General features: G+C 41.9%; 1 protein-coding gene across 2 annotated transcripts; it reads right to left on the minus strand.

Moving 5' to 3' along the window:
- Nucleotides 1-377: 377 nt before the first annotated feature.
- Nucleotides 378-20,404, minus strand: ano5a (anoctamin 5a). 2 transcript variants are annotated; one of them, XM_076732536.1, is made up of 20 exons: nucleotides 20,197-20,404; nucleotides 16,546-16,613; nucleotides 11,153-11,260; nucleotides 9,852-9,920; nucleotides 8,631-8,915; nucleotides 8,371-8,490; nucleotides 8,110-8,225; nucleotides 7,880-8,014; nucleotides 7,668-7,773; nucleotides 7,461-7,521; nucleotides 7,025-7,176; nucleotides 6,104-6,178; nucleotides 4,962-5,190; nucleotides 4,633-4,811; nucleotides 4,430-4,527; nucleotides 4,168-4,298; nucleotides 3,633-3,838; nucleotides 3,335-3,534; nucleotides 2,663-2,768; nucleotides 378-2,475 (listed from the first exon to the last, which is right to left on the minus strand). In XM_076732536.1, the coding sequence occupies exons 1-20, from the start codon at nucleotides 20,264-20,266 to the stop codon at nucleotides 2,245-2,247; spliced, it is 2,745 nt and encodes a 914-aa protein (XP_076588651.1). In that variant the 5' UTR covers nucleotides 20,267-20,404; the 3' UTR covers nucleotides 378-2,244. The 2 variants fall into 2 exon arrangements, with proteins under 2 accessions (XP_076588651.1, XP_076588650.1); XM_076732535.1 differs by lacking the exon at nucleotides 6,104-6,178 and adding an exon at nucleotides 6,559-6,639.
- Between the last annotated feature and the right edge of the window lie 1,652 nt (nucleotides 20,405-22,056).

The following is a 22,056-nucleotide window of genomic DNA, read 5'->3' on the forward strand; positions in this document are numbered from 1 at the left end:
TTGGGCTTCAATACAACATTAAAGATATAAATTGACCTTATAGAAAACTACGTTCATAAATCATTGTCATAATTACAAAACTCTGTGGCAAATCTGTGTTTTTCCTTTTATAAGTTAACCTACTAGATAAAATGTTTAAAATCACAGTGAACCTTTCCACTCTGCCTGAACCTGAGTGTCTTTGTCACAGTGGCTTCTCCATGTGCCAAGTGAAACAACCATGCCAACAAATTTAGGTGTGAAACACACCCACCAGTGAGAGCAAACACTGAATAATAATCAGTGTTCTCTCAGGTCATCTGCTGTGTGAACACTGCAGAAAAGACGCTGATGGTCCACAGTATTCAGGTCTGATCCAAACACGTCCCACAGTGACTCAAGTTGAACTGGTACTTTATTCTGGATATTTCGCTTTGTTTACAATGCACACTTGGATACAGGACAATTACAAAAACATTACAGAAACAAATGAATGAACAAATTAAATTGTAACTTTAAGCACACAGTAAACAGATTCACTGTTTTTCCAAGCATGGTGACCGTATAAAATAAAATATTAAAACTAAGGCATTAACAAAAGATGACATAACAGGAAAGTGAGTTTGAAGGACAAGGAAATATACTAGAAAAACAAAGTTTTAGACGTATTAAGGCATTGACAGGCATAAGTTTAGCTGAGTAAAGGGAACCTGGAACATCCAACATTGCTCCCGCTCAAGTGGTCACATCTACATGCATCTGGAACAAACACAGATTTAGTTGCCTGAGTTTGCAGCACAGCCAACCAGCTATTCTACCTAAAATCCAAATGCTTCAACAACAGATACTTCTCATATATTTGCAAGTAGGCAGCCTAATAAACATGAAATGTCCTTCATATAATTAAAAACAAAAAGCTACATCTTTCTCCTGTTAAGCTCAGTATAAACATCAAATTCATATCAGGGCGCTCCTTCTTACCTACGGCACAGCTCCTGTTCAAAACACTGATTGTGAATACTTAGTGTCATCACAACAATGAGAATGACATGTTTACGTTTTGGTTGTCGTGTTTCATTAAGTGCTTTGTGCAAAATAAAAAAAAAAAGAATGTGTATCTTTCCTTCTCTACACAGACACAGCTGAGGAAACTAGAAGCACGAGAAGCAGGCGATGGCTGATGTGCTTTGTGTAATGGAGCAAACATTGTTCAGTAGGCAGGGGCAGGCTTTCATTAGCTTCGCCATGTTGGTAAACAGAGGCACATTAAAGAGGGTTTCTCTTCACTCTCTCTGGGCTTTTCACCTCCCATCTCCCAGGAACAGGAGTCGCTGTCAACAGTCAACATGCACCAGCTGCTGCTGCTTAAAAACTGGCCATTGCAGGACGCAATCCGCCCTTACTCACAGTAGTAACAGCAGCACAGATCTGTCTTCATAAAAAGCTACTTCACATGTCAGATTTTGGCCTGGAGAAACTGTTGTGCTATTACGAGACTGAAACAGAATGGGACCAGTCTATGAACTGGTCCGCTTCCAGTGGAGCGAGGGAAATAATTTGGTAATGCTGTCACATAAACAATGCTCACATTTGTTTCAGTAACGGTAAAAACAAAACAACACAACAACAGCAAAAACAATTTTGTTGAACATTAACTTACAGTATATAACACTGGAACCCTTCATACAGCCGTACATACGAACAAGCTCTCAGTTCCCAATAATATCAGTTGATATTACACTTGCAGATAGAACCAATAATAAGTTTGATATATTAAGGCATTCAGTCTTTGGTTACTAGTGGCACTTCAATAAATAGTCTTGTATTAAAACAAGAGTAAGTTGCCTGTCTTCAACACAGTGTACTTCCTCACTCTTTCCTTACAGCAACATTTTGATTATCCTCAGCGCTACAGTTGCAACACAGAGAGTGAAAATCCATAAATATGAGACAGAGTTTAGAATCATGTGCCTGAAGATTCGGCATGCATGGAGACTTGGTCTTTCACCTGTGTGCACTTCCACGATCAGCAGGTTAGTAGAAGAGGGATGGCTGTGAATTGAGGAAACCTCTAGTGTTTAAATAAAAGCTGTGTGTGTGTGTGTGTGTGTGTGTGTGTGTGTGTGTGTGTGTGCGCGCGCGTGCACTGTACAAATAAGACAGGCACTACAGCAAAGTGATGATCAGTATCACAATAGACAAGCAAGGCCATACATCATCACGTCCTCCCGTCATGTCCGGCTGATTGACCAGCAGCTCTCTGGGCTAGAGGCACTCTGACAGCACCTCGTGTTTGGGTAAAGACGGGTAGATCATGGGCGTGCAGGTACACTCATTGGAGCTGTTGTGGCTGAGCTGGATCTTCAGCTTCTCCACTTCATAGTTATGGAGATACTCCTGCACCAGGTAGCGCTCTCTCTTTATCCGAGCCCTCACGTCAGAGGGAACGTCGGGAATCATCCAGGCGACGAAGAACTTGACCAGGAACACGACATGCTGTGGAGGAAGAAGGCACGACCAATTAGTTTTAGCTCAAAACTAAGAGCTGCAGGACGAACTCTGCATGGGTTGATCCAAAAAATGTGTGTGTGTGGGAGAACGGGGGGTTACTATTAATGCAACAATTGACTATTGCCCAAAAAGTGTTGGTGTTGCTGGTGAATACATTGTGGACTTGTTTTACCTCCATGATAATGATGAAAGCCAACTTGGCAGCCAGAATATGCCAGAACTGCATGGTGTGGGAGTACTGCTTCTCATGGCCAGGAGGGTAGCGGTAATCACGATACCTACAAAGAAGGAACATGTCAGAGATTAAAATTTCTGTAGATTTTTATATAGACTTCTATTCAAGATTGTTTAATGCCATTCTTGAGTCCACTGTGCAAAGGAAACGGTCCTGGGGTGGACCATGGAGGGTGCAGGGTCATTGAACTACCCAACCCAAAGTAGTAAAATAGTTCAAATTAGCTTCACTTAACTAGCTACATTAAAATGATGCTTACATTTGAACACATATATGTATCAGTTTATTGTTGGTGTCTGTCCATCCTAGGAGAAGGATCCCTCCTCTGCTGCATTTCCCCTATTAAATGTTTTTTTGGTGGGAGTCTCTCCTTATCTGAGTCCAGGGCCTAAGGTCAGAGTGTGCTGTTTGCCCCCTGAGGCAAACTGTGATTTGCTATATAATGGGTTATATAAATAAAATATTAACCCACTAATGTAATATAACAAAGATTTTGCAGAATCAATTTTTACATGACTTTTACTGTACGTGAAGAAGTACTTCTCCCATCACATTAATTAACAAAGAAATCACTCTGTGTCTCATTCACAGTCTCACAATCGCACTCACCTGCAGGTAGTGATGGAGCTGTTGAACCAGAAAGGGTTCTCTCCGTCCTCGGGCCTGTTGGGCAGTGGGATCTCAGAGATATTAAACACAGACAGGCTGTTGTTTATGTAGCCTTTCATATTCATCTCACCCTCTGGCTGGTAGGCGTACATGTACACAAGCCGAGGGATCATATCAGAGGTGAAGGCCACAATGAATGCCTGGAAAGCAGGGAAAGAAGCGGTGGAAGGAAAACTAGAAGTAAAGCTGGGTACATAATGAGTGGGTTCAAAGCACACAAATGTAGTCCAGAACTCACATTTGTGACAACTGAGAGGACGGCCATCCCGTTGAGGATTTCCAGCCAGGCTCCGATGCTGTGGGCCTTTGCTGCCACAGGGCGTCTGTACTGAGTGGTGAGCTTCCAGGAGTCCACTCTAACCTCGATGATGTTGTTGATGAGGGCCAACAGGGGTGCCAAGGGGAAGGAGGCGACGAACAGCGTGATGAAACCAAACTGGATCACTGGGACACGGAGAGAGAGAGAGAGAGGTCAGAGACAGACAGTGGGATGGAAACAGCACCATCTGTAGAATCTCAGGGGACACAGCATCTGTCTGTCTGTCTGGTTTTGAAATCAGGACGTTAGGCTGTTTTCTCCCAGCATCACAAACACTTTAAATTCTGTATTTGTGTAAATTCTGCAGTATTCTACAAGAAAAGTAATAACTAATATTTGTCTAGGCCATATCTTGGCTAAAACCAGACTTCACTAAAAGGGTCGTGACTGCGGCCTAGCTTGACTCTGAGTCTTTCTCTGGGTGTAATGCATTGAGTTTGTGCTGAATGTTTACCCATTTCCAGGTACTCGTAGAAGAGGCCCAGTTGTCCAAAGCTCTGCAGGTCATGGTCCTGCTCCCAGCGGCTGTACAGGCTCTCTGGGTGGCTTCGTGCCTTCCTACTGCCCCACCAGTTCATCAGCCACCTAAGGCCACAAGGGGGCAACAGAGAGCTCTGAGGTAACAATCCAGTCACTGTGTGAATTTAAGCCCTCCATATATTTTCTGTTTGCACATGAACTGTGCTTTGGATGGACGGTTCAGTTAGAGTACTCACGGGACCAGAGCCTCCTGGATGTTGCCCCACACCTGTTTACCAGTCATCACTATCACCAGCTGGGTGGTCAACTCAATCAAACAGCCACCAGGGTCACACTGAATGCAGACAGGAGGAATGTGAAGGAAACAAACAAGAACTCAGGCCCAAATTGAATTAACAGTGTTAATCTCACACAGAGGTAATTTAGTTTTAACTGTTACCTCTTCATTCCTCAGTTTGCTCCACTTGCCAAACATATAAGCGTAATCTCCAGGATAGCCGACAAACTTGCCCTTAAAGAAAGCCACGTAGAAGCAGGAGGAATAGTAGTTGACAAACTGGAAGAGGAACATCTTCACTGTCAGCTTGTTCTCATACTCCAGGTGAGTCTTGGGAATTTCTGCCAAAAAGTAAAAGATCATTAAAAACAGATTTTAAAGCCATAAACCAAAAAAGAAGAAGACAATGTCCAGGATCAAATACATAAAGGACAAATAAAGACACATGAACTTGAATTATCTGGGATTCGTTCTCTCGCCCTGATCCTCACCCATATCAGTGATCCAAACAGCCACTCTCTCATACATGAGGTTGAGGATCATGATGATGACAAAGTTGATGCAGGAGGCGGTGACAGAGGTGGCCAGCTGTGGCGTGATGAAGGGGCCAACCACCTGCAGGTGGGTGGTGGGACTGTCCTTCATGATGCTGGCGAAGGCTGCGTATACCGCCAGGCGGTACGCTATCACCCCAATGATGCAGGCAATGATCAATGAGATCTTCAGGACAGAGACAACAGTGACAACATGAAAGACAACTACAGCAAGTCACAAACAAAAGTACAACACAACGCCCGTGACACAAGTGCAAACACCAAAACACATCCAGACGTATGAGTGAAGCAAGCTGAATTATTGCCAACAGAGGTGTTAGAAGTAACCGTCATGCTTGAAGTGTGCACACATGCCTCATGAAAATAAATCTACCATAATCTTCCTGTTAACTCTTTCATGTGTTAAAGGTTTTTACAGAGTACACAATGGAAATAAAATCTGGGCCGTTTGTATAAAGCTGTAAAACTCTGGTCTTCAATGGGTTTCAATTATAATTCATAGGATTCAGACTAAGTGACACGCCTACACACAGCTAAGTGTTCTGACTTGGTCTCAGCTCGTTAAGTACTTAAACCTGCAGTGTGGAACTTCTGTCTCCCCCTTCTGGCAGTGACAGTAATTACACACACACTGTGGACATGCTTACGATGCCATAGGCTATGCTATACACCCAGTTACTGTTACCTAATCCCCGTCGCTCCCCCCTTCTGCTCTGGCAAATCAATCATTAGTAGTTGATGTAAAATGCAAAACGTCCAGTACACCAGTGCGGGATTGTCACCACAGACGCCAGCTTTAAAAAGCCTGGTATGCTGTGAAATAGAGAGAGATTTACCTGGTGGTGATAGGATTGGCAAGGGCTTGATTGAATGGACTTTATGCATATGTGACAGTCTTGCACTCCAGGTTTAAGAGAGCTGCATTTTTACGAAGTTTTATACATACTGGCCCTCGTCACATGATATTAGTGGTGATGATGAACAGTATGACGGGAAAGACAAGAGACACAGGGTGGGGGAACAGGTAGAAGATGAAAGAAATTTAGATTGATCAACTATACCAAAGACACAATGCTCACCCAGAATAGGACGGTGGCTCCAGACAGACATGTGCGTGCACACTTGCTTGTTATGGGTAAGTATGGCTCCATTTCCTAAATCATAAGCAAGCAAAGCAGGGACAAGGGAGTCAGTGACCCGTTGTTAAATCCTGAAAAGACAGCTCTAAAAGGCCAGGTTCCTTTAATTACCACTGGCCTCAGATGCGAGGCAGAGAGAGGTCGCCCATCACAGCTATTTTTGTGTAGGCGGTTCAGTCCAAGTCCAATTCTTTCATCTAGCGGTCTCTTGGAGAAACCATGCTTTTGCAAAAGCCTCTTTCAAGATACTGATCCACCAGAGAAACAGTAATGTGTTACAGTAAGAAACTCATGCCTCTCAGTCTTTCCAGAAGTGTCTGTTATCCACACAAACTACACCACACCAAAACCTCTTCCTCACCAATTTGGCATTCCACGTTAAGTGCTACCCTTACCCAGAGTACCACGGTGGCCCAGCACAGAAGCAATTTCCCCATTAGACTTGTGGCAGTTATGTCAAGAACCCACTCCATTTCCTAAGGATGGGTGGGATATGGTCAAGGCAAATTACAGCACCCTGTTTCTGTTCATTTCACCATTCCGTGTCTGTCACTATCACTATCTAGTAATTCCCCGAAAACACACAGGGTCTGTTTTACTCGGTAATATTCTTCTTAATCAAAGAGTCTCCATTCAAACCACATTTCAGTCCACAAACTGGCCCTAATGAATGACTGCAACCAACTCAGTGTGAAGAACCTGCATCCAATTAATACCACAGACGCTGGAATCTGTAATCTGTCCAAATCCTACCACACAGTTTATCTGTCTGGTAAAGCCCTGTGGAAGAAACACAGACCCAGAGCTGTACATTACAATAGAATCATGTAGTATGTTAGTATATCATGAGCACACAAACACCTGAGTGATGCGGTTCAGCTTGCGGTTGGTGCACTTGGTCTCATACTCCGGCCGAAGCTGCAGCTGCTGTTGCTCCTCCTCAAAGTCGACAAGATCCCACTCGTACTCGAGACGAGCCTGCCGCCTCTTCCATAACTCCAGAAACAGTGTCACTACAGAGCATACAAACCCAAAATGTCATTTTCAGTTTGCTTTGACCCTCAATCACCTCTATTATACTGGTGTGGTGGCAGAAGTGTTACATCTCAGCACCCAAGTGGATGCAAAGTAAGTGTGAAAACGTGGGAGTTCTTTTTGTCATTTGGGTGGGTAGGTCGTTCAAATAAAGAGAGTGTCTAACTGTGATTTTCATAACTAATAATAGTTCATCAGCTCCCACTAGGTGGTGCACTGGGTTAGAAAATAAAAAATGCAGAGCAAAGACGTTTTTACTCACCCCAGATCCCCATAAATATGGCAAAAAACACCGTTCCCACATTGTCAAACAGGTGTGATTGCTGAAAGAAGAACATTTGAAAAACAGAACGATAATGAAAAACTTGACATTTAGCTACAACCACGCTTTAAATGTCACATATTATGGATAGAACATGAATCACGATAAACAAAAACAACTCAGTCCCAAAAAGACAGGATGTCTCACCCATGAGGAGTTGCACGTTGTGTTGAGTTTCCAGTAGCCACACTTCTTGTCACACAGCGGACACATGACAATCTTGCCTCCGATTTCCTCACTGCAGATTTCTTTACTGGAGGGAAATGAGAGTTTTCTCAAACACAGTAATAAAACTAACCCCTTTTAAAACAATGACATGTGAAAGACCAACAGAAGCTAGTATTCTTGGTAAAAATCACCTCCACTCGTTGTCATCGTAAGTGAGAAATCCATAGATGAAACAAATTGTCCCAACTATTGCAGCAAACAGCAACATCTCAGTGTAGAAACCCAGCCACGCAAAATAAATACCGATCTTCTCCCCATAATACTTCCTGTTGAAGGGAAAAACAACATTGTTGGATTAAATTCTGCCACCAGATAAATGCGTATACACATCAAATATCATTACTTTGTTTTCAAGCCGTACTTTATAAGATTGAGGGGCTGCTCCTTGAAGAAACACAAGAATCTGGCCCAGTATTTGTAGAGGTTGTATCGCTCACTTTCGCAGTTCGGGTCCCTCGATCTAATCCAGTACCTAGACTGCACGCGCACAGAAGACACAGTTCACTACCACATTCATTGCACTGTGTAAATTTAAACATTATACATCTTTGCCATAGAACATCCAACATCGCCTTCAACAGGATGCTACTGTTGGAAAGCGATGAGTGCAAACGAGGCTCACATCATGCAGCGGGAAGGCAGCAGTGTAGGTGCCGTTGTTGAGTAACCTCTTGATTCCCTTCTTGTCTTTATCGGCACAAACATCCCTAATGTACGAGCAGCGGGACAGGATGTAGTAGACCTGGGCAGAGAGAGAAATAGACGGACTCAGTGTTTGCTAGTTTTGATTGGTGTATGGATAAAAACAGAATTATGGAAGTTGCTTCTGTTTTCACAAAAGTCACAAACAAGACAAAACAGGCATGGTCACAGCATCCTTACTATCCTGTTGCGAGTAGAAGGGGGGAAGAAGGTGTCTTTGTTGTCGATGAGGAAGAAGTCAGACTTGCTCTTGTTGAAGGGAGCTGTGAAATAATCTGGCTCAGGGTGCATGATGTGCTCCGGTAGGCGAAAAGGGGTGGACAGCCAGTTCATGGGCATCTCGCTGTTGTCTGGGATGTCGTTGGCCTTGAATGGGACCTTGATCTTAAGCACATCTGCGTAGGTGGCCAGCACTTCCCATGGAGCGTGGACCTTCACAAAGGAAGTCTTTCCATCCTCTGACTCCTGACGACAGTGAGACAGGTGTCACAGTATAATGAGTTTAGGGCTACTGATTTACAAACTGAAACACACAATTCAGTAATAAAAGGAGTGCGTTTTACAGGTTTTATGCAAAATTCATATTTTGTTGACTATATAGTAGAGCTGAGGCGACTCATTGACATTATCAAATATGGAAATTATCCATGTGCGTAACGTGTGTGACGCAGAGATGGCTGCAGTTGTACAGAACAGAACTGTTTCTGTTAATAGTAGTCACTTAGAATTGATTTTCTAAATGTTCCTTCACCCCTCCCATGTTAAAAGAAGATTTTGCACTGCTGCTGTTCTTGTAACGTAACATTACATCATGATTCATCTAACTTTGTTGTATTATTATAGACTGTTCTCACAGTCTGTAATTTGCTTCAATTATTTTCCTCGCCCATTTGCCAGTGATTATCCTCACAGCATGTAACTCCAGTGATGAATAAATTCACGTCATAACCATTTTAAGTTTTAAGTTGGGTACAAAGGCATTACTTGTTTTTAAGAAAATAAGACTAAAATATAAAAATGTTAATGAGACACATTTTGATATTTAGTTTGGGTAAATAAATTTTTCTATATGAAAGTAGGTACTGCGTGCACACTTACTCCATGCCACAAAAGTTTAATAATGACAGTGTTGTGATTATTCATTTATGTTATTTTCTGATAGTCTTGCACTTATGTGCTGTGCATATGACTGCTCCTCCTCAACATATCAGACAAGTAAAAAAATTCTTTAGAGTAATAAATAAATTAGCTGTTAGATTAATCAGCTAATGGAAAAAACAATCGTTAGGTTGATGGATAACAAAAAGATTGTTAGGTGCAGCCCTACTATACGGTATGAAAATAAATGGCAGCATTTCCTTCCCATGAATCCTGATCAAAGCAATAACTGTACAGTCTTACCGATTTATCCTCTGTCTCCAACTCCAGCCCGACTTTCTCCAGATTGGCCTCATACACCTTCCTCCGCTCCTTTAGAAGAAAACAAAGCACAAATACATATATTTATTAGTTTGATGTGAATTTATTTAACATCGTACAACAATCTATTGTACTACAACATTAAGTACATGCAAACTGTGTGAAAACATTATACACAAAACTTGAAAAAAAACAGCCTAAATAAACTTTATACATGAAAACAGTGAGTAGCATGTAGTTAAGCTTGTGAAATATACAGACATGTACTAATACGATGAACAAAGTTTATCACATTGTATCATATACAACTGCAATAAGGATTGAATACTGCAAAACGTACATCAAGCTAACATAAAAAAACTGAAATAAATAGTTCAACAGCTTCAACAACTGACCAGATCTTATCAAGTCAATGTGAGATGAAATGCAAAACACAAATAAACATGTGAAACCAAAGTGAACAGTGTGGACCAGGCAGTGTCAGTTAGCTTAGTACTTTCAGTAGCAGCAATCACTGAGTGCAAACAAGTAGTGAAAGTTGCTTGTGGTAGTGCAGTAGTATGACATAACATTACCATATGACACTTGGAATTATGTTTTCAGAAATAGGCAGACAGAAAAAAAAACGCTTGTCCTTGTTAGAGCAGTAATTTACTGTCACATTTTACAACACATGAGGATAACACACAGGAATTGGTCTCCTGTCTGTCCTTCCATGTACAGTGGAAAAACTGAGCAAGTTCCTGACCAGGCCAGAGGTCTGAGTGCTGATTCACTGCCGAGGCTGTGGGTAAACTGCCTCATAGCCACCAAGGAGTGGTAACACCCAGATGTGAAGGCTAACAGCTCAGTATCAAACTCTATCAGTCTTTCAGCACCAAACAGCTGATAAAAGAGACAAGCCACAAAAACAGCATGGAAACACTTTCAAACTGTTCGTTTACTGAAGAAAATAAGGTCCTTAGTCTTTTTCCAGAAGTGACCTTCTCTGAAAATTCCTTGAGAGGATTACTGATACAAGCTGAAAATAACAGTTTATCTAACTTAATCAGTGTTGTGGTATTTAGGGTATGCTGCTGACACACACCGTGAACTCTGAGGATATCCTGTCCAAAAGAATTCTTGCTTTTTAATCAAAAAGAGGACATAACATCTGCTGTTCTTTAGTGTGATATTTAGGGATTTCAAGAATTTATTTGTTTGGCCACAATGAATAATATTCGTTGTCATTCCGCTGAGTTAAATGTATTGTGCATACACAGTACCAAGAAGTTGTTTCTTACCTGTTTTCTCTCGCCATCTTTATCCTCAACGTAGGACAGGACGAAATCAATCCTGCGCACGCCATCACGGAAGAACACGGAGTCTTTACTGAGTTGTTGTTTGTCAATCTATAATGAGATAGAACAGAGGTCACAGTGTTTAAACACACACACGTACAGGGACAGTATCAGCTCAACAAGTCTTTGGATGCATTCAGCGCAGCAGTCCAGACAGTCAAACTACAGCTTGTGTCAGTGGCTAACAGCAAACCCAAAGAACAAGGCGTCCACACCACAGCACACTCAACTGTTTGTCTGAAACAACAAAAATACTGATTATCATATTTTCACTCCATACACAACCTGCATGCTAAATGGAGGGCATGCACCATGACTAGGATTTTGCTTGTGTCCCCTTTATAGGATTTATTGAGCAAGAGGAGGGTAAGCTTTTAAAGAAATCTTTGTTGTATCACAGAGTCTAATCCTGAATCCTGTGAATGCTTCGATTACAGGTCATATGTCAACTCAGTAAACACAACAGTAAAGGATGAGTGAGGACGACCACAAATCCATACATACCATTCTCTACACAACTGGGACATCCAGCAGCCATATCAGGCTTCACACTCACATTATTATGCTTTATTTGCCTCTGAGGTTATGTAAATCCTAGAATACATAGTATCTGAAAACACCTGTACTGGTGGCTACAGAAATTCCAAGCATGTGTATCAGCAAATGCTAGCTGTTCAGTGGCTGCCTCTTCAGCAGCTACAGGGCTAAAGAGACATTAACTACACAGGAATGCTTAAAGGGAGGACAGAAAGCATGACTGCTTGCTGTCGGTGCTGCTTCAGCTGTTCAGAAAGCTAAAAATAACCACGGGCTGTGAACCACTGTCATCGCTAAAGAAGCTACCTTCAGAGGACTGCAGACCGTTCAAAGAACTCATACATTTAGCATCACAAAAACTACAACATCACACTCAGCCACATCTACGGCTACTGTACTGCAGCTCTGACAGAGTTTGGCTTGGCGATTGGCTATGGGGGTTGGGAGGAAAGGAAGAGCACTTTACCTCCATGGCCCAATCCCTTTATGGTTATGATGCATCAGCAGAAAGGCCGTTTGCAAAATTGCCTTTCTCCAGGGAGCACAGTCCAGCCCTGAAAGCACTGCTTCTCTCACTCTCACTTCACTCTGATCCCCCGGCCAGAGGAGCTCCATCCAGACCATTCACCTCCCAGGACAAGCCCTCACTTGCTCAGAAATCCAGAAAAGGGAGAGGGAGAGAGACAGGAGGAGGGATAGATACAAGGAGAGAAATAGAGGAGACTCCTACAGCTGACATCAGCAAGGGGGATGCTATCCTGCTGCTGCCAGCTAGCTAGCTGGCTAATGTAATAAGAGTGCAGCATCAGAAAAGGGGAGGTGACATCACAGTACTGACCATCAGGAGAGCAAAAGCAACAGTCCCTCACACAAGTCTAAAATTTCAGATCATTGGTAAAACCTCAGTTTAAAAGCCAAATGACAACATGAAGAAATCTGCTCTGATGGGGCTGGTAATGGTGAACTAACTGGTGCTTAATCTCTCTGGTCTATTTTGAAATTCATCTCCTACACAATCTGAAGACCTCACCAAACAGCGCACAAAGCGCAAACAGGACACTATTAATGAAAAATGCTTGTAAGCTACCACAGACATGTTGCACAAATCTACAAATATCCTGTAAGTGAAACAGCTGTTTTCGCTCTTCAGCTGGATCTACCACCCTGGTTGTTACTGGACGAACTAACAGAATAATTTGTGTCTACGTGTTCAACCTTTTTACGGTTTTCTTATTCCAAATTATGCATACATTCTAACCACTGGTCTCCATTGCCTCACAGACTGGATTGGATACTGATCACGGCAGGGTGGGGGCCTTCTTTAACTGGGACGTCGCTGCAGAAACTCTTTAATTTGGCGTAATTATAGATCAGCCGTATGGAATCAGGGCATCTGCTGGGACCTGCTTTGCTCAGTAAAGCTGGCAGAGGCCACAGACTTCTATACATCTGCCAGTCAACCCCCTAACTACTGGGTGTTGAGACATATGTACATCTTTCATCTTAATTAGGGAGGGTAAATGTAGAACATGGTGTAAGATAAATAGGCTACTAGTTTCAGGGAGGGGTTTCTTTAAAATATTATTTTCAAAGCACTTCTTTTTGGGGGATGAAAGAGTTTGGGACATAACTTCTTAAAAGCTGGTCACCTCTTTGATTTTAAATATATAACCATGATGAGGAATCCTTCCTGACTATTCTGTCTCACTTCACTGTCTACACTTCAAAGTCTCTAATGCACTCTGATATTAGGACCATAAAATGTAATGGCAAGATTGCAATTCTCTTGTTTGTTTGTTTTTTTGGCTATATTTTTTTTAACAATATAAAACTGAAGCATCTTTTTCAAAGAAAGCAAAGAACATAACTCTGTTTTGTTTGTTAAATTTAGTAAATGATTGCTTTTATATCTCTGGATTATAGCTTTATTTCATTGCAATAAATCATTGAAATTGTCAAGCATGTTCTTGGCACAGAGAAGATAATGTTTTTCTTCAGAGCTAAAAAAGGAAAATTGAACACTACAATTTCCAAATTTTTGTATCTGGTTCAGGAAGCCTCGCTTAAAGGTCACATTGACAGCAGCGCAGAAAAGTTGCATGCAGCTGAAACTTCTCGGGGCCATATACTCAGCTTTTGTTTCCATTCTTCTTTACAGAGGCAATTTATGGATGAGCAGCTGCCTTCCCTCTAAAACTCCTTGATGTTATCTTCCACTCTGCTAAATCGTAGCCTTTAGCTGGAGGGAGCCAGGTTACTAGAAAATCTTACTTCATGGTGTTTTTTTCCCCGAAAGATTAGGTTCTGTTAAAAAAGGGCAATGATTCCACTTTTCATTAAAATGAGTTACATGCTCTTTAGGGAAGACCACATTTTAGAGGATTCAAAAGAAGAAGCCTATATGGTTAGCCACAGCAAAGTTCAGTCCTGTCATAAGCTCAGGGCAGGGTCATGATTACAGTATAGACAGTATACACTTAAAAGTACACACACGCACATACACACATAGATATGTCCACTTAAAAAAAGCGACACTCCATTTATATCTGGATTTAAATGGGATCTGTATCTGGATAGGTTATGCAGATAATAAAAGATCCAGTCTTGCCTTTGTGTTTACACCTGGTATTGTCAATGCATTCTCATCATCCTCAATGAGGTTGAAACTCTGTTCTCAAGAGCAAAACCTGCATGTTAGTAATCTGAGGTGGTGGAAAATCAGGGCCAGACTCTCTTAAAAAAATTACCAAGTTTTGTGAGCTGTGTTAAGGGAAACTTTATAAACTTTGTGAAATGCTGTCTATGGCAAATTCGCATTCGTCCCCTCTTATAAATATAGCAAATGTACTATATTCAGTTATTCCTTCCTTTGTGTAAAAAACATTGCGTCACTTTGTCCCAGTGTGCTGAAACACCACCACATAGACTACTCAGTGCTGAGATAAATAAAAGCCTTGCTTCCAGCAGATCAGGTGCACAGACAAGGGCAGTGCACACCGTCGCACACACACTTATTTCGAATTGTACATCATTCATTTCCAATCCATATTGCTTTCAATTTCCTTGTCGCATGCTGCCTTTCTAAATTTGAACAACACCCTATATCATATGCCAGCTAAAAACAAATATCTGTATGTTGTGTAGCCTACGGATGCCAGCAGTTTACGAGTGCATTCACACCAATCTAAAATCTGAGCCCAGAGTGAGTCAGACTACCTCCAGATGAAGTCAGTCAGATTTGATCACATTCCAAACGACACATTTACACCTTACATTTACATGCATTTTTCCTTATCCAGATAACGTGTCCAGATACAGATCACATTTTACAAGCAGGTGTTAATGGGGTACCAGGCGGTTGAATGTGCGTGTATGCAAGTGTGCACTTTCTAATTATGCTGTAACACCACCAGGCTGTTGTGTTCTCTTCAGTGAAGCAGACGATTATCACAGGTGAGAACAAAGCAAGTGAAAAGGCCTTTTCCATTTTTAATGAACTCTCATGATGCATCAACACATAGCTCATGCCAGCGAGTTTCCATAACTCTCTGCAGTAAAAAACATGCCTTCCAGAAGACACTATCAGCTCTCTACCAAGAAATGTGTATTGATTTCAGCTCTGATGTCCAAGCTTCATCCTCTGAATATCTAATCCCAGTGGAAAAACTCAACCCTGTACAGACTTTCCTCAAGAAGCAAATAAAGGCTGGCAGCAGACAGACATACTGTATGCATGAAGTTGCATCACATCACAAGCCTGTTTTACCATGCCATACCCTGGAACGAAACTTCAGGAATAGCGCCCGCTTTCTCGACAGCTGTGGAGGAACCGAGTGGAGAGTGAGGGGAAGCCTGACAACACAACAAATTCAACAGCAAACAGCTAAAACTACAGCAGCAACCTTACAGGGCTGATCCAATGGATCAAAAGTGTCAGACACTCCACACTTGCATTAAGTTGACACATCATTACAGACATTACAGATAACACTCAGGTCTTCCGAAGGTTTAAGTTTGGTGATAATGTGAGATAACACAAACACGCAGACACTGACACAGCAGCATCCATCTGCATCCTCGGCTGGTGTCTTACCCCAGTCAAAGAATTGATTTGCTCCAAGGTCTGAGCCTCAAAATGTGGGCTGTCGCTGTGATCAGAGGGGGCCAGGGAGGCCAGGCTGGTGTTGAGAGACTCACAGGTCTCTACACACACATCAGGCATTAAAGGAGACTTTAAGTACAGTGGGAGAGGGGGAGAATAGACAGGAGCATAAAGGTTAGCTCTGACTCGCTCATGTCATTTGCAGGTTGTAAATCCTTATGATTGGATTGGAAAAATGACTGAAATCTCAAACATGAGACCATTAGTTGTGGGCTCTATTAAGATACACGAGCTAAACCCTGTTGATTGGGCTGTTGATTAGTGGACTTACAAGAAGAAAACAATTGTTAAGTGGAGAGAGAGAAGGAAGGAGATCTAAATAAAGCATTTCACTTGTACACAATGAACAACCTGCTACTGTGTTTACAGAGGTTAGGATGCAGGATTTAAAAGAGAAATCTTTCATACGTCTGCCTTGGAAAGCAAAATACTAACATACATAGGACAGACCCATTTTTGCAAACTATTCTGAGGCACTTGTAAAGTTATGTAATGACATGGGATGTTATGAAATTACTAAACTGAACTTGTATGAGAATAAACTATACCTACACTCAAGGCAAAAGAAGTTGCTTTTTAAGTAAGTCTGTATGAAGGTGCTGAGTGAATGTGAGCATGTGCTGAGTTTGGTGTTTACCGCAAACTGTCCCTGCTGAAGGGATCCTGCGCTGGACGAGGCATGTTGGTGGTAGCCATTTATATCATCTGCAAGAGAAAAGCAACACTAGATTAACAATAGAATTACCAAAGCTACATATGGAGGCATTCTCTAACCACTGAAGAAGAATAACAACAAGTAGCATAGTGAATCTCAGACAGGCAGGCTGGTGGCTGTAAAGTTAAGTTTCAGGCACATGAATAACTGCCTGAGAGGAGTGCTGCCTTACAACCAATGTTGTGGTCTATATTTGTGCAGCATTTTGTGGCAGTGCTCCCACAGGCCAGACAGCATGACTGAACAGGATCACTGTATACAGACAACCATGCTGCTGTGCTGCGATTCTACTTCTACATGAGCGACTTCAGGAAATGAAACTGACATGACTGGTAACCCCCCTGAATGTGTTTGAAAGCGAAAGCTGCCTGTGTGATGAAAGATGGCTTTAACCATGATAAAGTTCACCTGCCCTACATTGCCTGTCAGATGCAATTAAAGCCTTCCAGAGAACATTATCAGAAAAAAAGATTCACATGAACAAATGGCAGGTCAGATGGTAAAGCAAAAACAAACATCATGTACTGCTGGCACCACCATTGACAAAAAGTAAGTAAAAGAAGGTTTCAGTCTCAGTGTCTGTGTTTTAAAATAGAAATGTCCTAATTGATGGTCTCTCTGAGGTTATATTTAGTCTGAACCCGACACAGAAAAAGTGCTTACACAGACCTGAAACAGGCATTCAAACCTTGTAATGTGTAAACCGTCTCTGTCTCTATGTTATTACGCACCAAATCAACAAAGTATATGTTAGTGGTTCAAAACTAAAATGAATGACATTTATCATAAAAGCTCCTCTCCTGAACTGGAACAGAGTACAGTACAGCCTGTGATGCAGACCTTGGCTTTTTATTTTGTGGACTGAATCACTGTTTATCTAGAACATGAAAATCAAGCTTACTGTTATCATGCGCACAGACAGCATGCACATTGTTTCCAGTATCTTGCCTTATGGCAGGATGTGGAAGTTTAGAGGGAACTGTTATCTACCAGCAATGACCCCATGAAGAAAACTGCTTGACAATCAGTACTGTGCAATACAATTTATCACAGATTTGGGCTTGAAGCTAAAACACAAAGCCACCCTTTTATGCAAGAGTTTCATCGTGTTTTAACAACACCATTAAAGGCAATCTCCATCTTCCTTAAAAAAAACAGCTACGATACTGACTTTGATTTGGTTTGCTTCCAAATTATATTTCTTTCGCAACATATGAGATTCCTCCCAAACAGCTGAGCATATTTTTGCACAGTTGGACGCAGTATTACAGCACTCCGTATTACCCACTCAGCTATGCCAAGAGACTTTTCCCACCTAGCTAAGAAGCCTCCACAGTTAAGGCTTTGTTCAAGAGAGAGCAGCTGATCACAGTGGAAATGCCACAAGGCTGCTTCTGTCTTGCGTTTTTATTACTGCAGCAAGCAAACAGACTCAAGAGAGCAAACCTTTTGTGTATTATTTACACAAAGTTATTTTACAACTCTATACTGATAATAATAAGGCAAATCTTACTGAATCCTATAACAGAGACAACAAATGTGGCAGTTTACTGAAATAACAGTGATATGACCTCCAAGCTGTTACTACTAAGTTTTTGTAAAGCTGTACTCTGCACCAATAGTATTTCAGTGTTACCACTGCCACCTTGCAGGGGTGGTAACGTAAATTCAGCAGCCTCAAACTGCTTAATTTTGCATATAAACACAGTGGCTGGTTTTGTCTTTGTGTTACACATTCACCTGCTTTAACAGACCAGCTCACAAGACAATGCTAGATAAATGTAATCCATATTTACAGTAATGCCAAGCACTGATGCAACAATCCATGTTAGTCTAACTCTGCATGGTCAAACCACAACCACGGGTACTTTGGAAATCTACCTACATTATGTTCAAAGTGGTTTGGATTTACATTTAAATATAGTGCACAATGGATTGTAAGTAAACTGTGAGACCTTCAGCTTCCCACATGTTTTGAGTTGTGTGACTGCAGTCGCATTTACCTTGAAATTACATTTAAAGACTCTCAAATGATATGTTTTTTTCATTCATTTGAACTCTGAATGTATCATCTGGAAATACTAGCAGTCCGGGGATATGTAACATTAACAGTGAGAGTTTCTGAGTGTATATTTACAGCCTGAAAATTCACTTTTGCTGACCCTCTGTCACACAGTAGGAACAAAATATAGCTGTTCAGTTCTGATGGTTCTTGGAGGTTGCATCCAGTGCCCGTTGTAGAATCTATGTACCTCTACATTAAAATAATCAAGACTTGGGGTATTACTGTGATTTCATGTTGTGGAGCTGTGAGTGTGAGGTGTGGGAAACGCTGCTTCCACTGTTATCTCAACACATCATAAACACACAACACCAAGGTAACAGTAAAGTTCATGAACCTGTAGTGATCAGTCATATTTCAGTTGCAGAGAGACTGCTATAATATGATTCTCTCTATGTTGCAGATGAAACACAACACTTTTACACTGATTCAGACAGGTAATGATTGCTGAGGAGGAGCATACTCCATTCCACAACACCATAAATGGCGAAAAACACAGTCCCAAGAATTTAAAATTCAAATTTAGCCAAAAGCAGAGAGGGATTTGAGGTCTGTGCTGGTGGATAACGTGGCTGTCTGCAAGTGACAGGGTGTTTCCAGCAAGCCGGCCAGCTGTCAGAGGCTGACTGGTTTTGAGTCACTGCTGTTTTCATTGAAAAAAAGCCAGACCATGAGCTGGTTGTGGTGTTAAAGGGGAAATGTGCAGTCTGCATTTTAAAATAGTTGAGCAAACGTTACTTACGTTTAGGGCTGCAACAAACGACTATTTATTTATTGTCCATTAGCCTGATGATTCTTTTCGTGATTCACTAGTTAGTAGGTTGGTCTATAAAATGCCAGAAAATGGTGAAAAATGTCAATCAGTGTTTGCCAAAGCCTAAGATGACATCCTCAAATGTTCTGTTTTGTCCACAACCCAAAGATATTCCATTTACCATCATAGAGGAGTGAAGAAACCACAACATATTCACACGTAAGAGGCTGTAATCAGAGAATTTTGACTTCTTGAAAAATTATTCAAGTCACAGATGGCTATCAATTTAATGGTTGACAACTTATGGATGAATCCTTGGAGCTCTATTTAAATTCATCTTTATACGTCCTGTGTATGGATATACAGGTTGTTGTTCCTGGTACAGTAAACACTTTTAATTTAGTTGTGGAAGGAACATATACTAGTGAATTTCATTTTATACAACATGTGCTGTCAATTTAGAAATGTTAGACAGTGTCAGTTGGTGTAACCACCAACACAATATTCTTTCATAATAACGTTTAGGGGCGTTTGTAGTTTAAGTGTAATGTTTGTTTAGTACCTCTCGAAAACTTCAGGTCGTACAGACTGGGGAATAACGACCTCACTTCAGACTGCATTGATTTCCCAGTGGGACGGTATCTCCACACTAATGAAGGTCAACACAGTAACTTCATAGCAACATTTTAAACGTGAAGCTATGGAGCTCGAGGGCAGACCGACCGGCTGGCTCCGGCTGTTAGCTAACGTTACTCACCGCTTAAAGAGTCGGTTGGGCTCATCTCAATTAAACTGTCCTCTCCCGCTTTCCCCGTTATTCGGTGCATGTCGAGTCTCCTGTGTACCCCCCGTGTTTATCGGTCCTCATGCACACCAGGGTACCCCCAGCCCGTCGCCTTCTGTCCCGCCTGAGCTCCGAGCCGTTCCCCTTCGCTGCCGTCCTCTCCAGAGACGCCTCAGCTAGCGGACCAGGCTACTTGGCAGACTGCCCCCTTCACCCACTGAAGGACTGCTGCATCACCTCCTCACAGGGGGAGGTTTGTGAGGGGAGTGGCTCCACGCCGCAAGCCAATAGTCTGAGCCTGGCTGTGGATAAACAGATATTGTACCAAGATGCCTTCATTTTAGGCACGTTAGGACTTAATGAACACTAACGGAGGGCTCATATATTTAACAGGTATTAGCAAACAGAAGCTAACGTTAGCTAACAAACAAGTTAGAGGCGAACTTTCTTCCATGAAGGTCATTAACATTAAAACAAGACAACTAGCATTGTACTTTTACACCTCAGTATTCTGCTTACCAAGAAAGAAAAGGAAGGAGATGTAGTCAGACAGGGACTAAACAGTTATCTATTTTTTAGTTAGCTTAGCTTCTAGTCAGATGTCCATTTTCCAGATGAGAGCTCGTGGAGAGTGTTTGCGATTTAACACCTGCCAGCCAATCAGGAACCAGTTTTTTCTAGTGACGTGACGAGTTGTCAATAAAATTGAATAAAACAAGAACACTCTGAGACAAGGGGAACTTTTTTGGCATTTTATGAGAGGGAAGAGAAACCAAGTGTACTCACAGACTTCAAAGTCAGATAATTTGTTAATATGCAAACACGGCTACATGAAACAAGGACAAGCTATAAAGGATTTAGGTGTTTTGGGTGTCCATGCCCTGTCACTATGTTCCCTTAAATGATTTGTTTATGTAAGTCCAGGTTGTTTGTTCAGAGTGAGAGCTTCCAGGCACCTCACAGCCAACCACACAAGCCCCTTAACTCGTGCCTCTCCACAACTGTTTCACATCAAGGATCCCGCAAGAAACTCCAATCTCCCACCTGAGATTAGCTGCAGAGAAACATCTGTTTCCATTATAATTAGAGAGTGAGCCATCAATAATCTTCTTAGGCTATAATTGTCAGTAAGATAGAGATATAGATGTTCCATTCTTTGCTGAAGGGCCCGGCCTGTAGGATCTACTGGACCCTGCAGCTTTCAGTCGAATGTTTAGTTTAGTTTTGGTTTAAGCAGTGTGATGTTTGGCTTCACTTCCCAGTCCTTCACACTTCTCTATTTGCTCCCTCTGTAACAGGGAGTTCAGGAAGGGGTCCATCAGCAGCCTCCCTGCTCCTCCCAGCCACCTCTCTACCACTCCGGTCAAATTTAGTAGCAGTGGGCCCCTCTGTTGCCCTTCAAGTGGTCTACACGCTCCTGTACTGGTGTAATTATGTTATCCTCCTCTATGGGGTGTGGCCGAGTACAGAAATACAGCCGCTTATTTTCGCCACCACTTCTCCTCCAGCCTCTCCTCACTTGACATGTGGGTCTTCTTGGGTGTGCACTGCCGTCATAGGTTTGCAAGGCTAATGGTCAAAATCATCTTTAATAACAAGGCACGGAGGGCCACCCGTCTGACATGTTAGTTTAGTCACGTTTAGTTCACAAAGAGAGGGGATGGGAGACAGAAATAGGTCCACGGGGCTGTGCAGTGGGAATCGCCTGTAAGAGATATATTTAAATAAAAAAGCTCACAAACATCAAAGAGACCTCCTACTGCAAGTGTCATTATAATTCAGAGCAGATATAGATTAAAAAAAATTAAATGTAAAAATATGGAAATATACATA

This window comes from Chaetodon auriga, chromosome 6 (genome assembly GCF_051107435.1).
Source record: "Chaetodon auriga isolate fChaAug3 chromosome 6, fChaAug3.hap1, whole genome shotgun sequence".
In the NCBI taxonomy this organism is placed as follows: domain Eukaryota; kingdom Metazoa; phylum Chordata; class Actinopteri; order Chaetodontiformes; family Chaetodontidae; genus Chaetodon; species Chaetodon auriga.

Excerpts from the sequence above, each read along its gene's own strand:
- ano5a (XM_076732535.1), bottom strand. The coding sequence starts at position 20,266 with ATGCACCGAATAACGGGGAAAGCGGGAGAGGACAGTTTAATTGAGATG. Across the intron at positions 8,015-8,109 it reads CAGCCCCTCAATCTTATAAA|GAAGTATTATGGGGAGAAGA; the intron begins GTACGGCTTGAA and ends TCCCTTCAACAG. Across the intron at positions 4,812-4,961 it reads TGTTTGGATCACTGATATGG|AAATTCCCAAGACTCACCTG; the intron begins GTGAGGATCAGG and ends ACTTTTTGGCAG.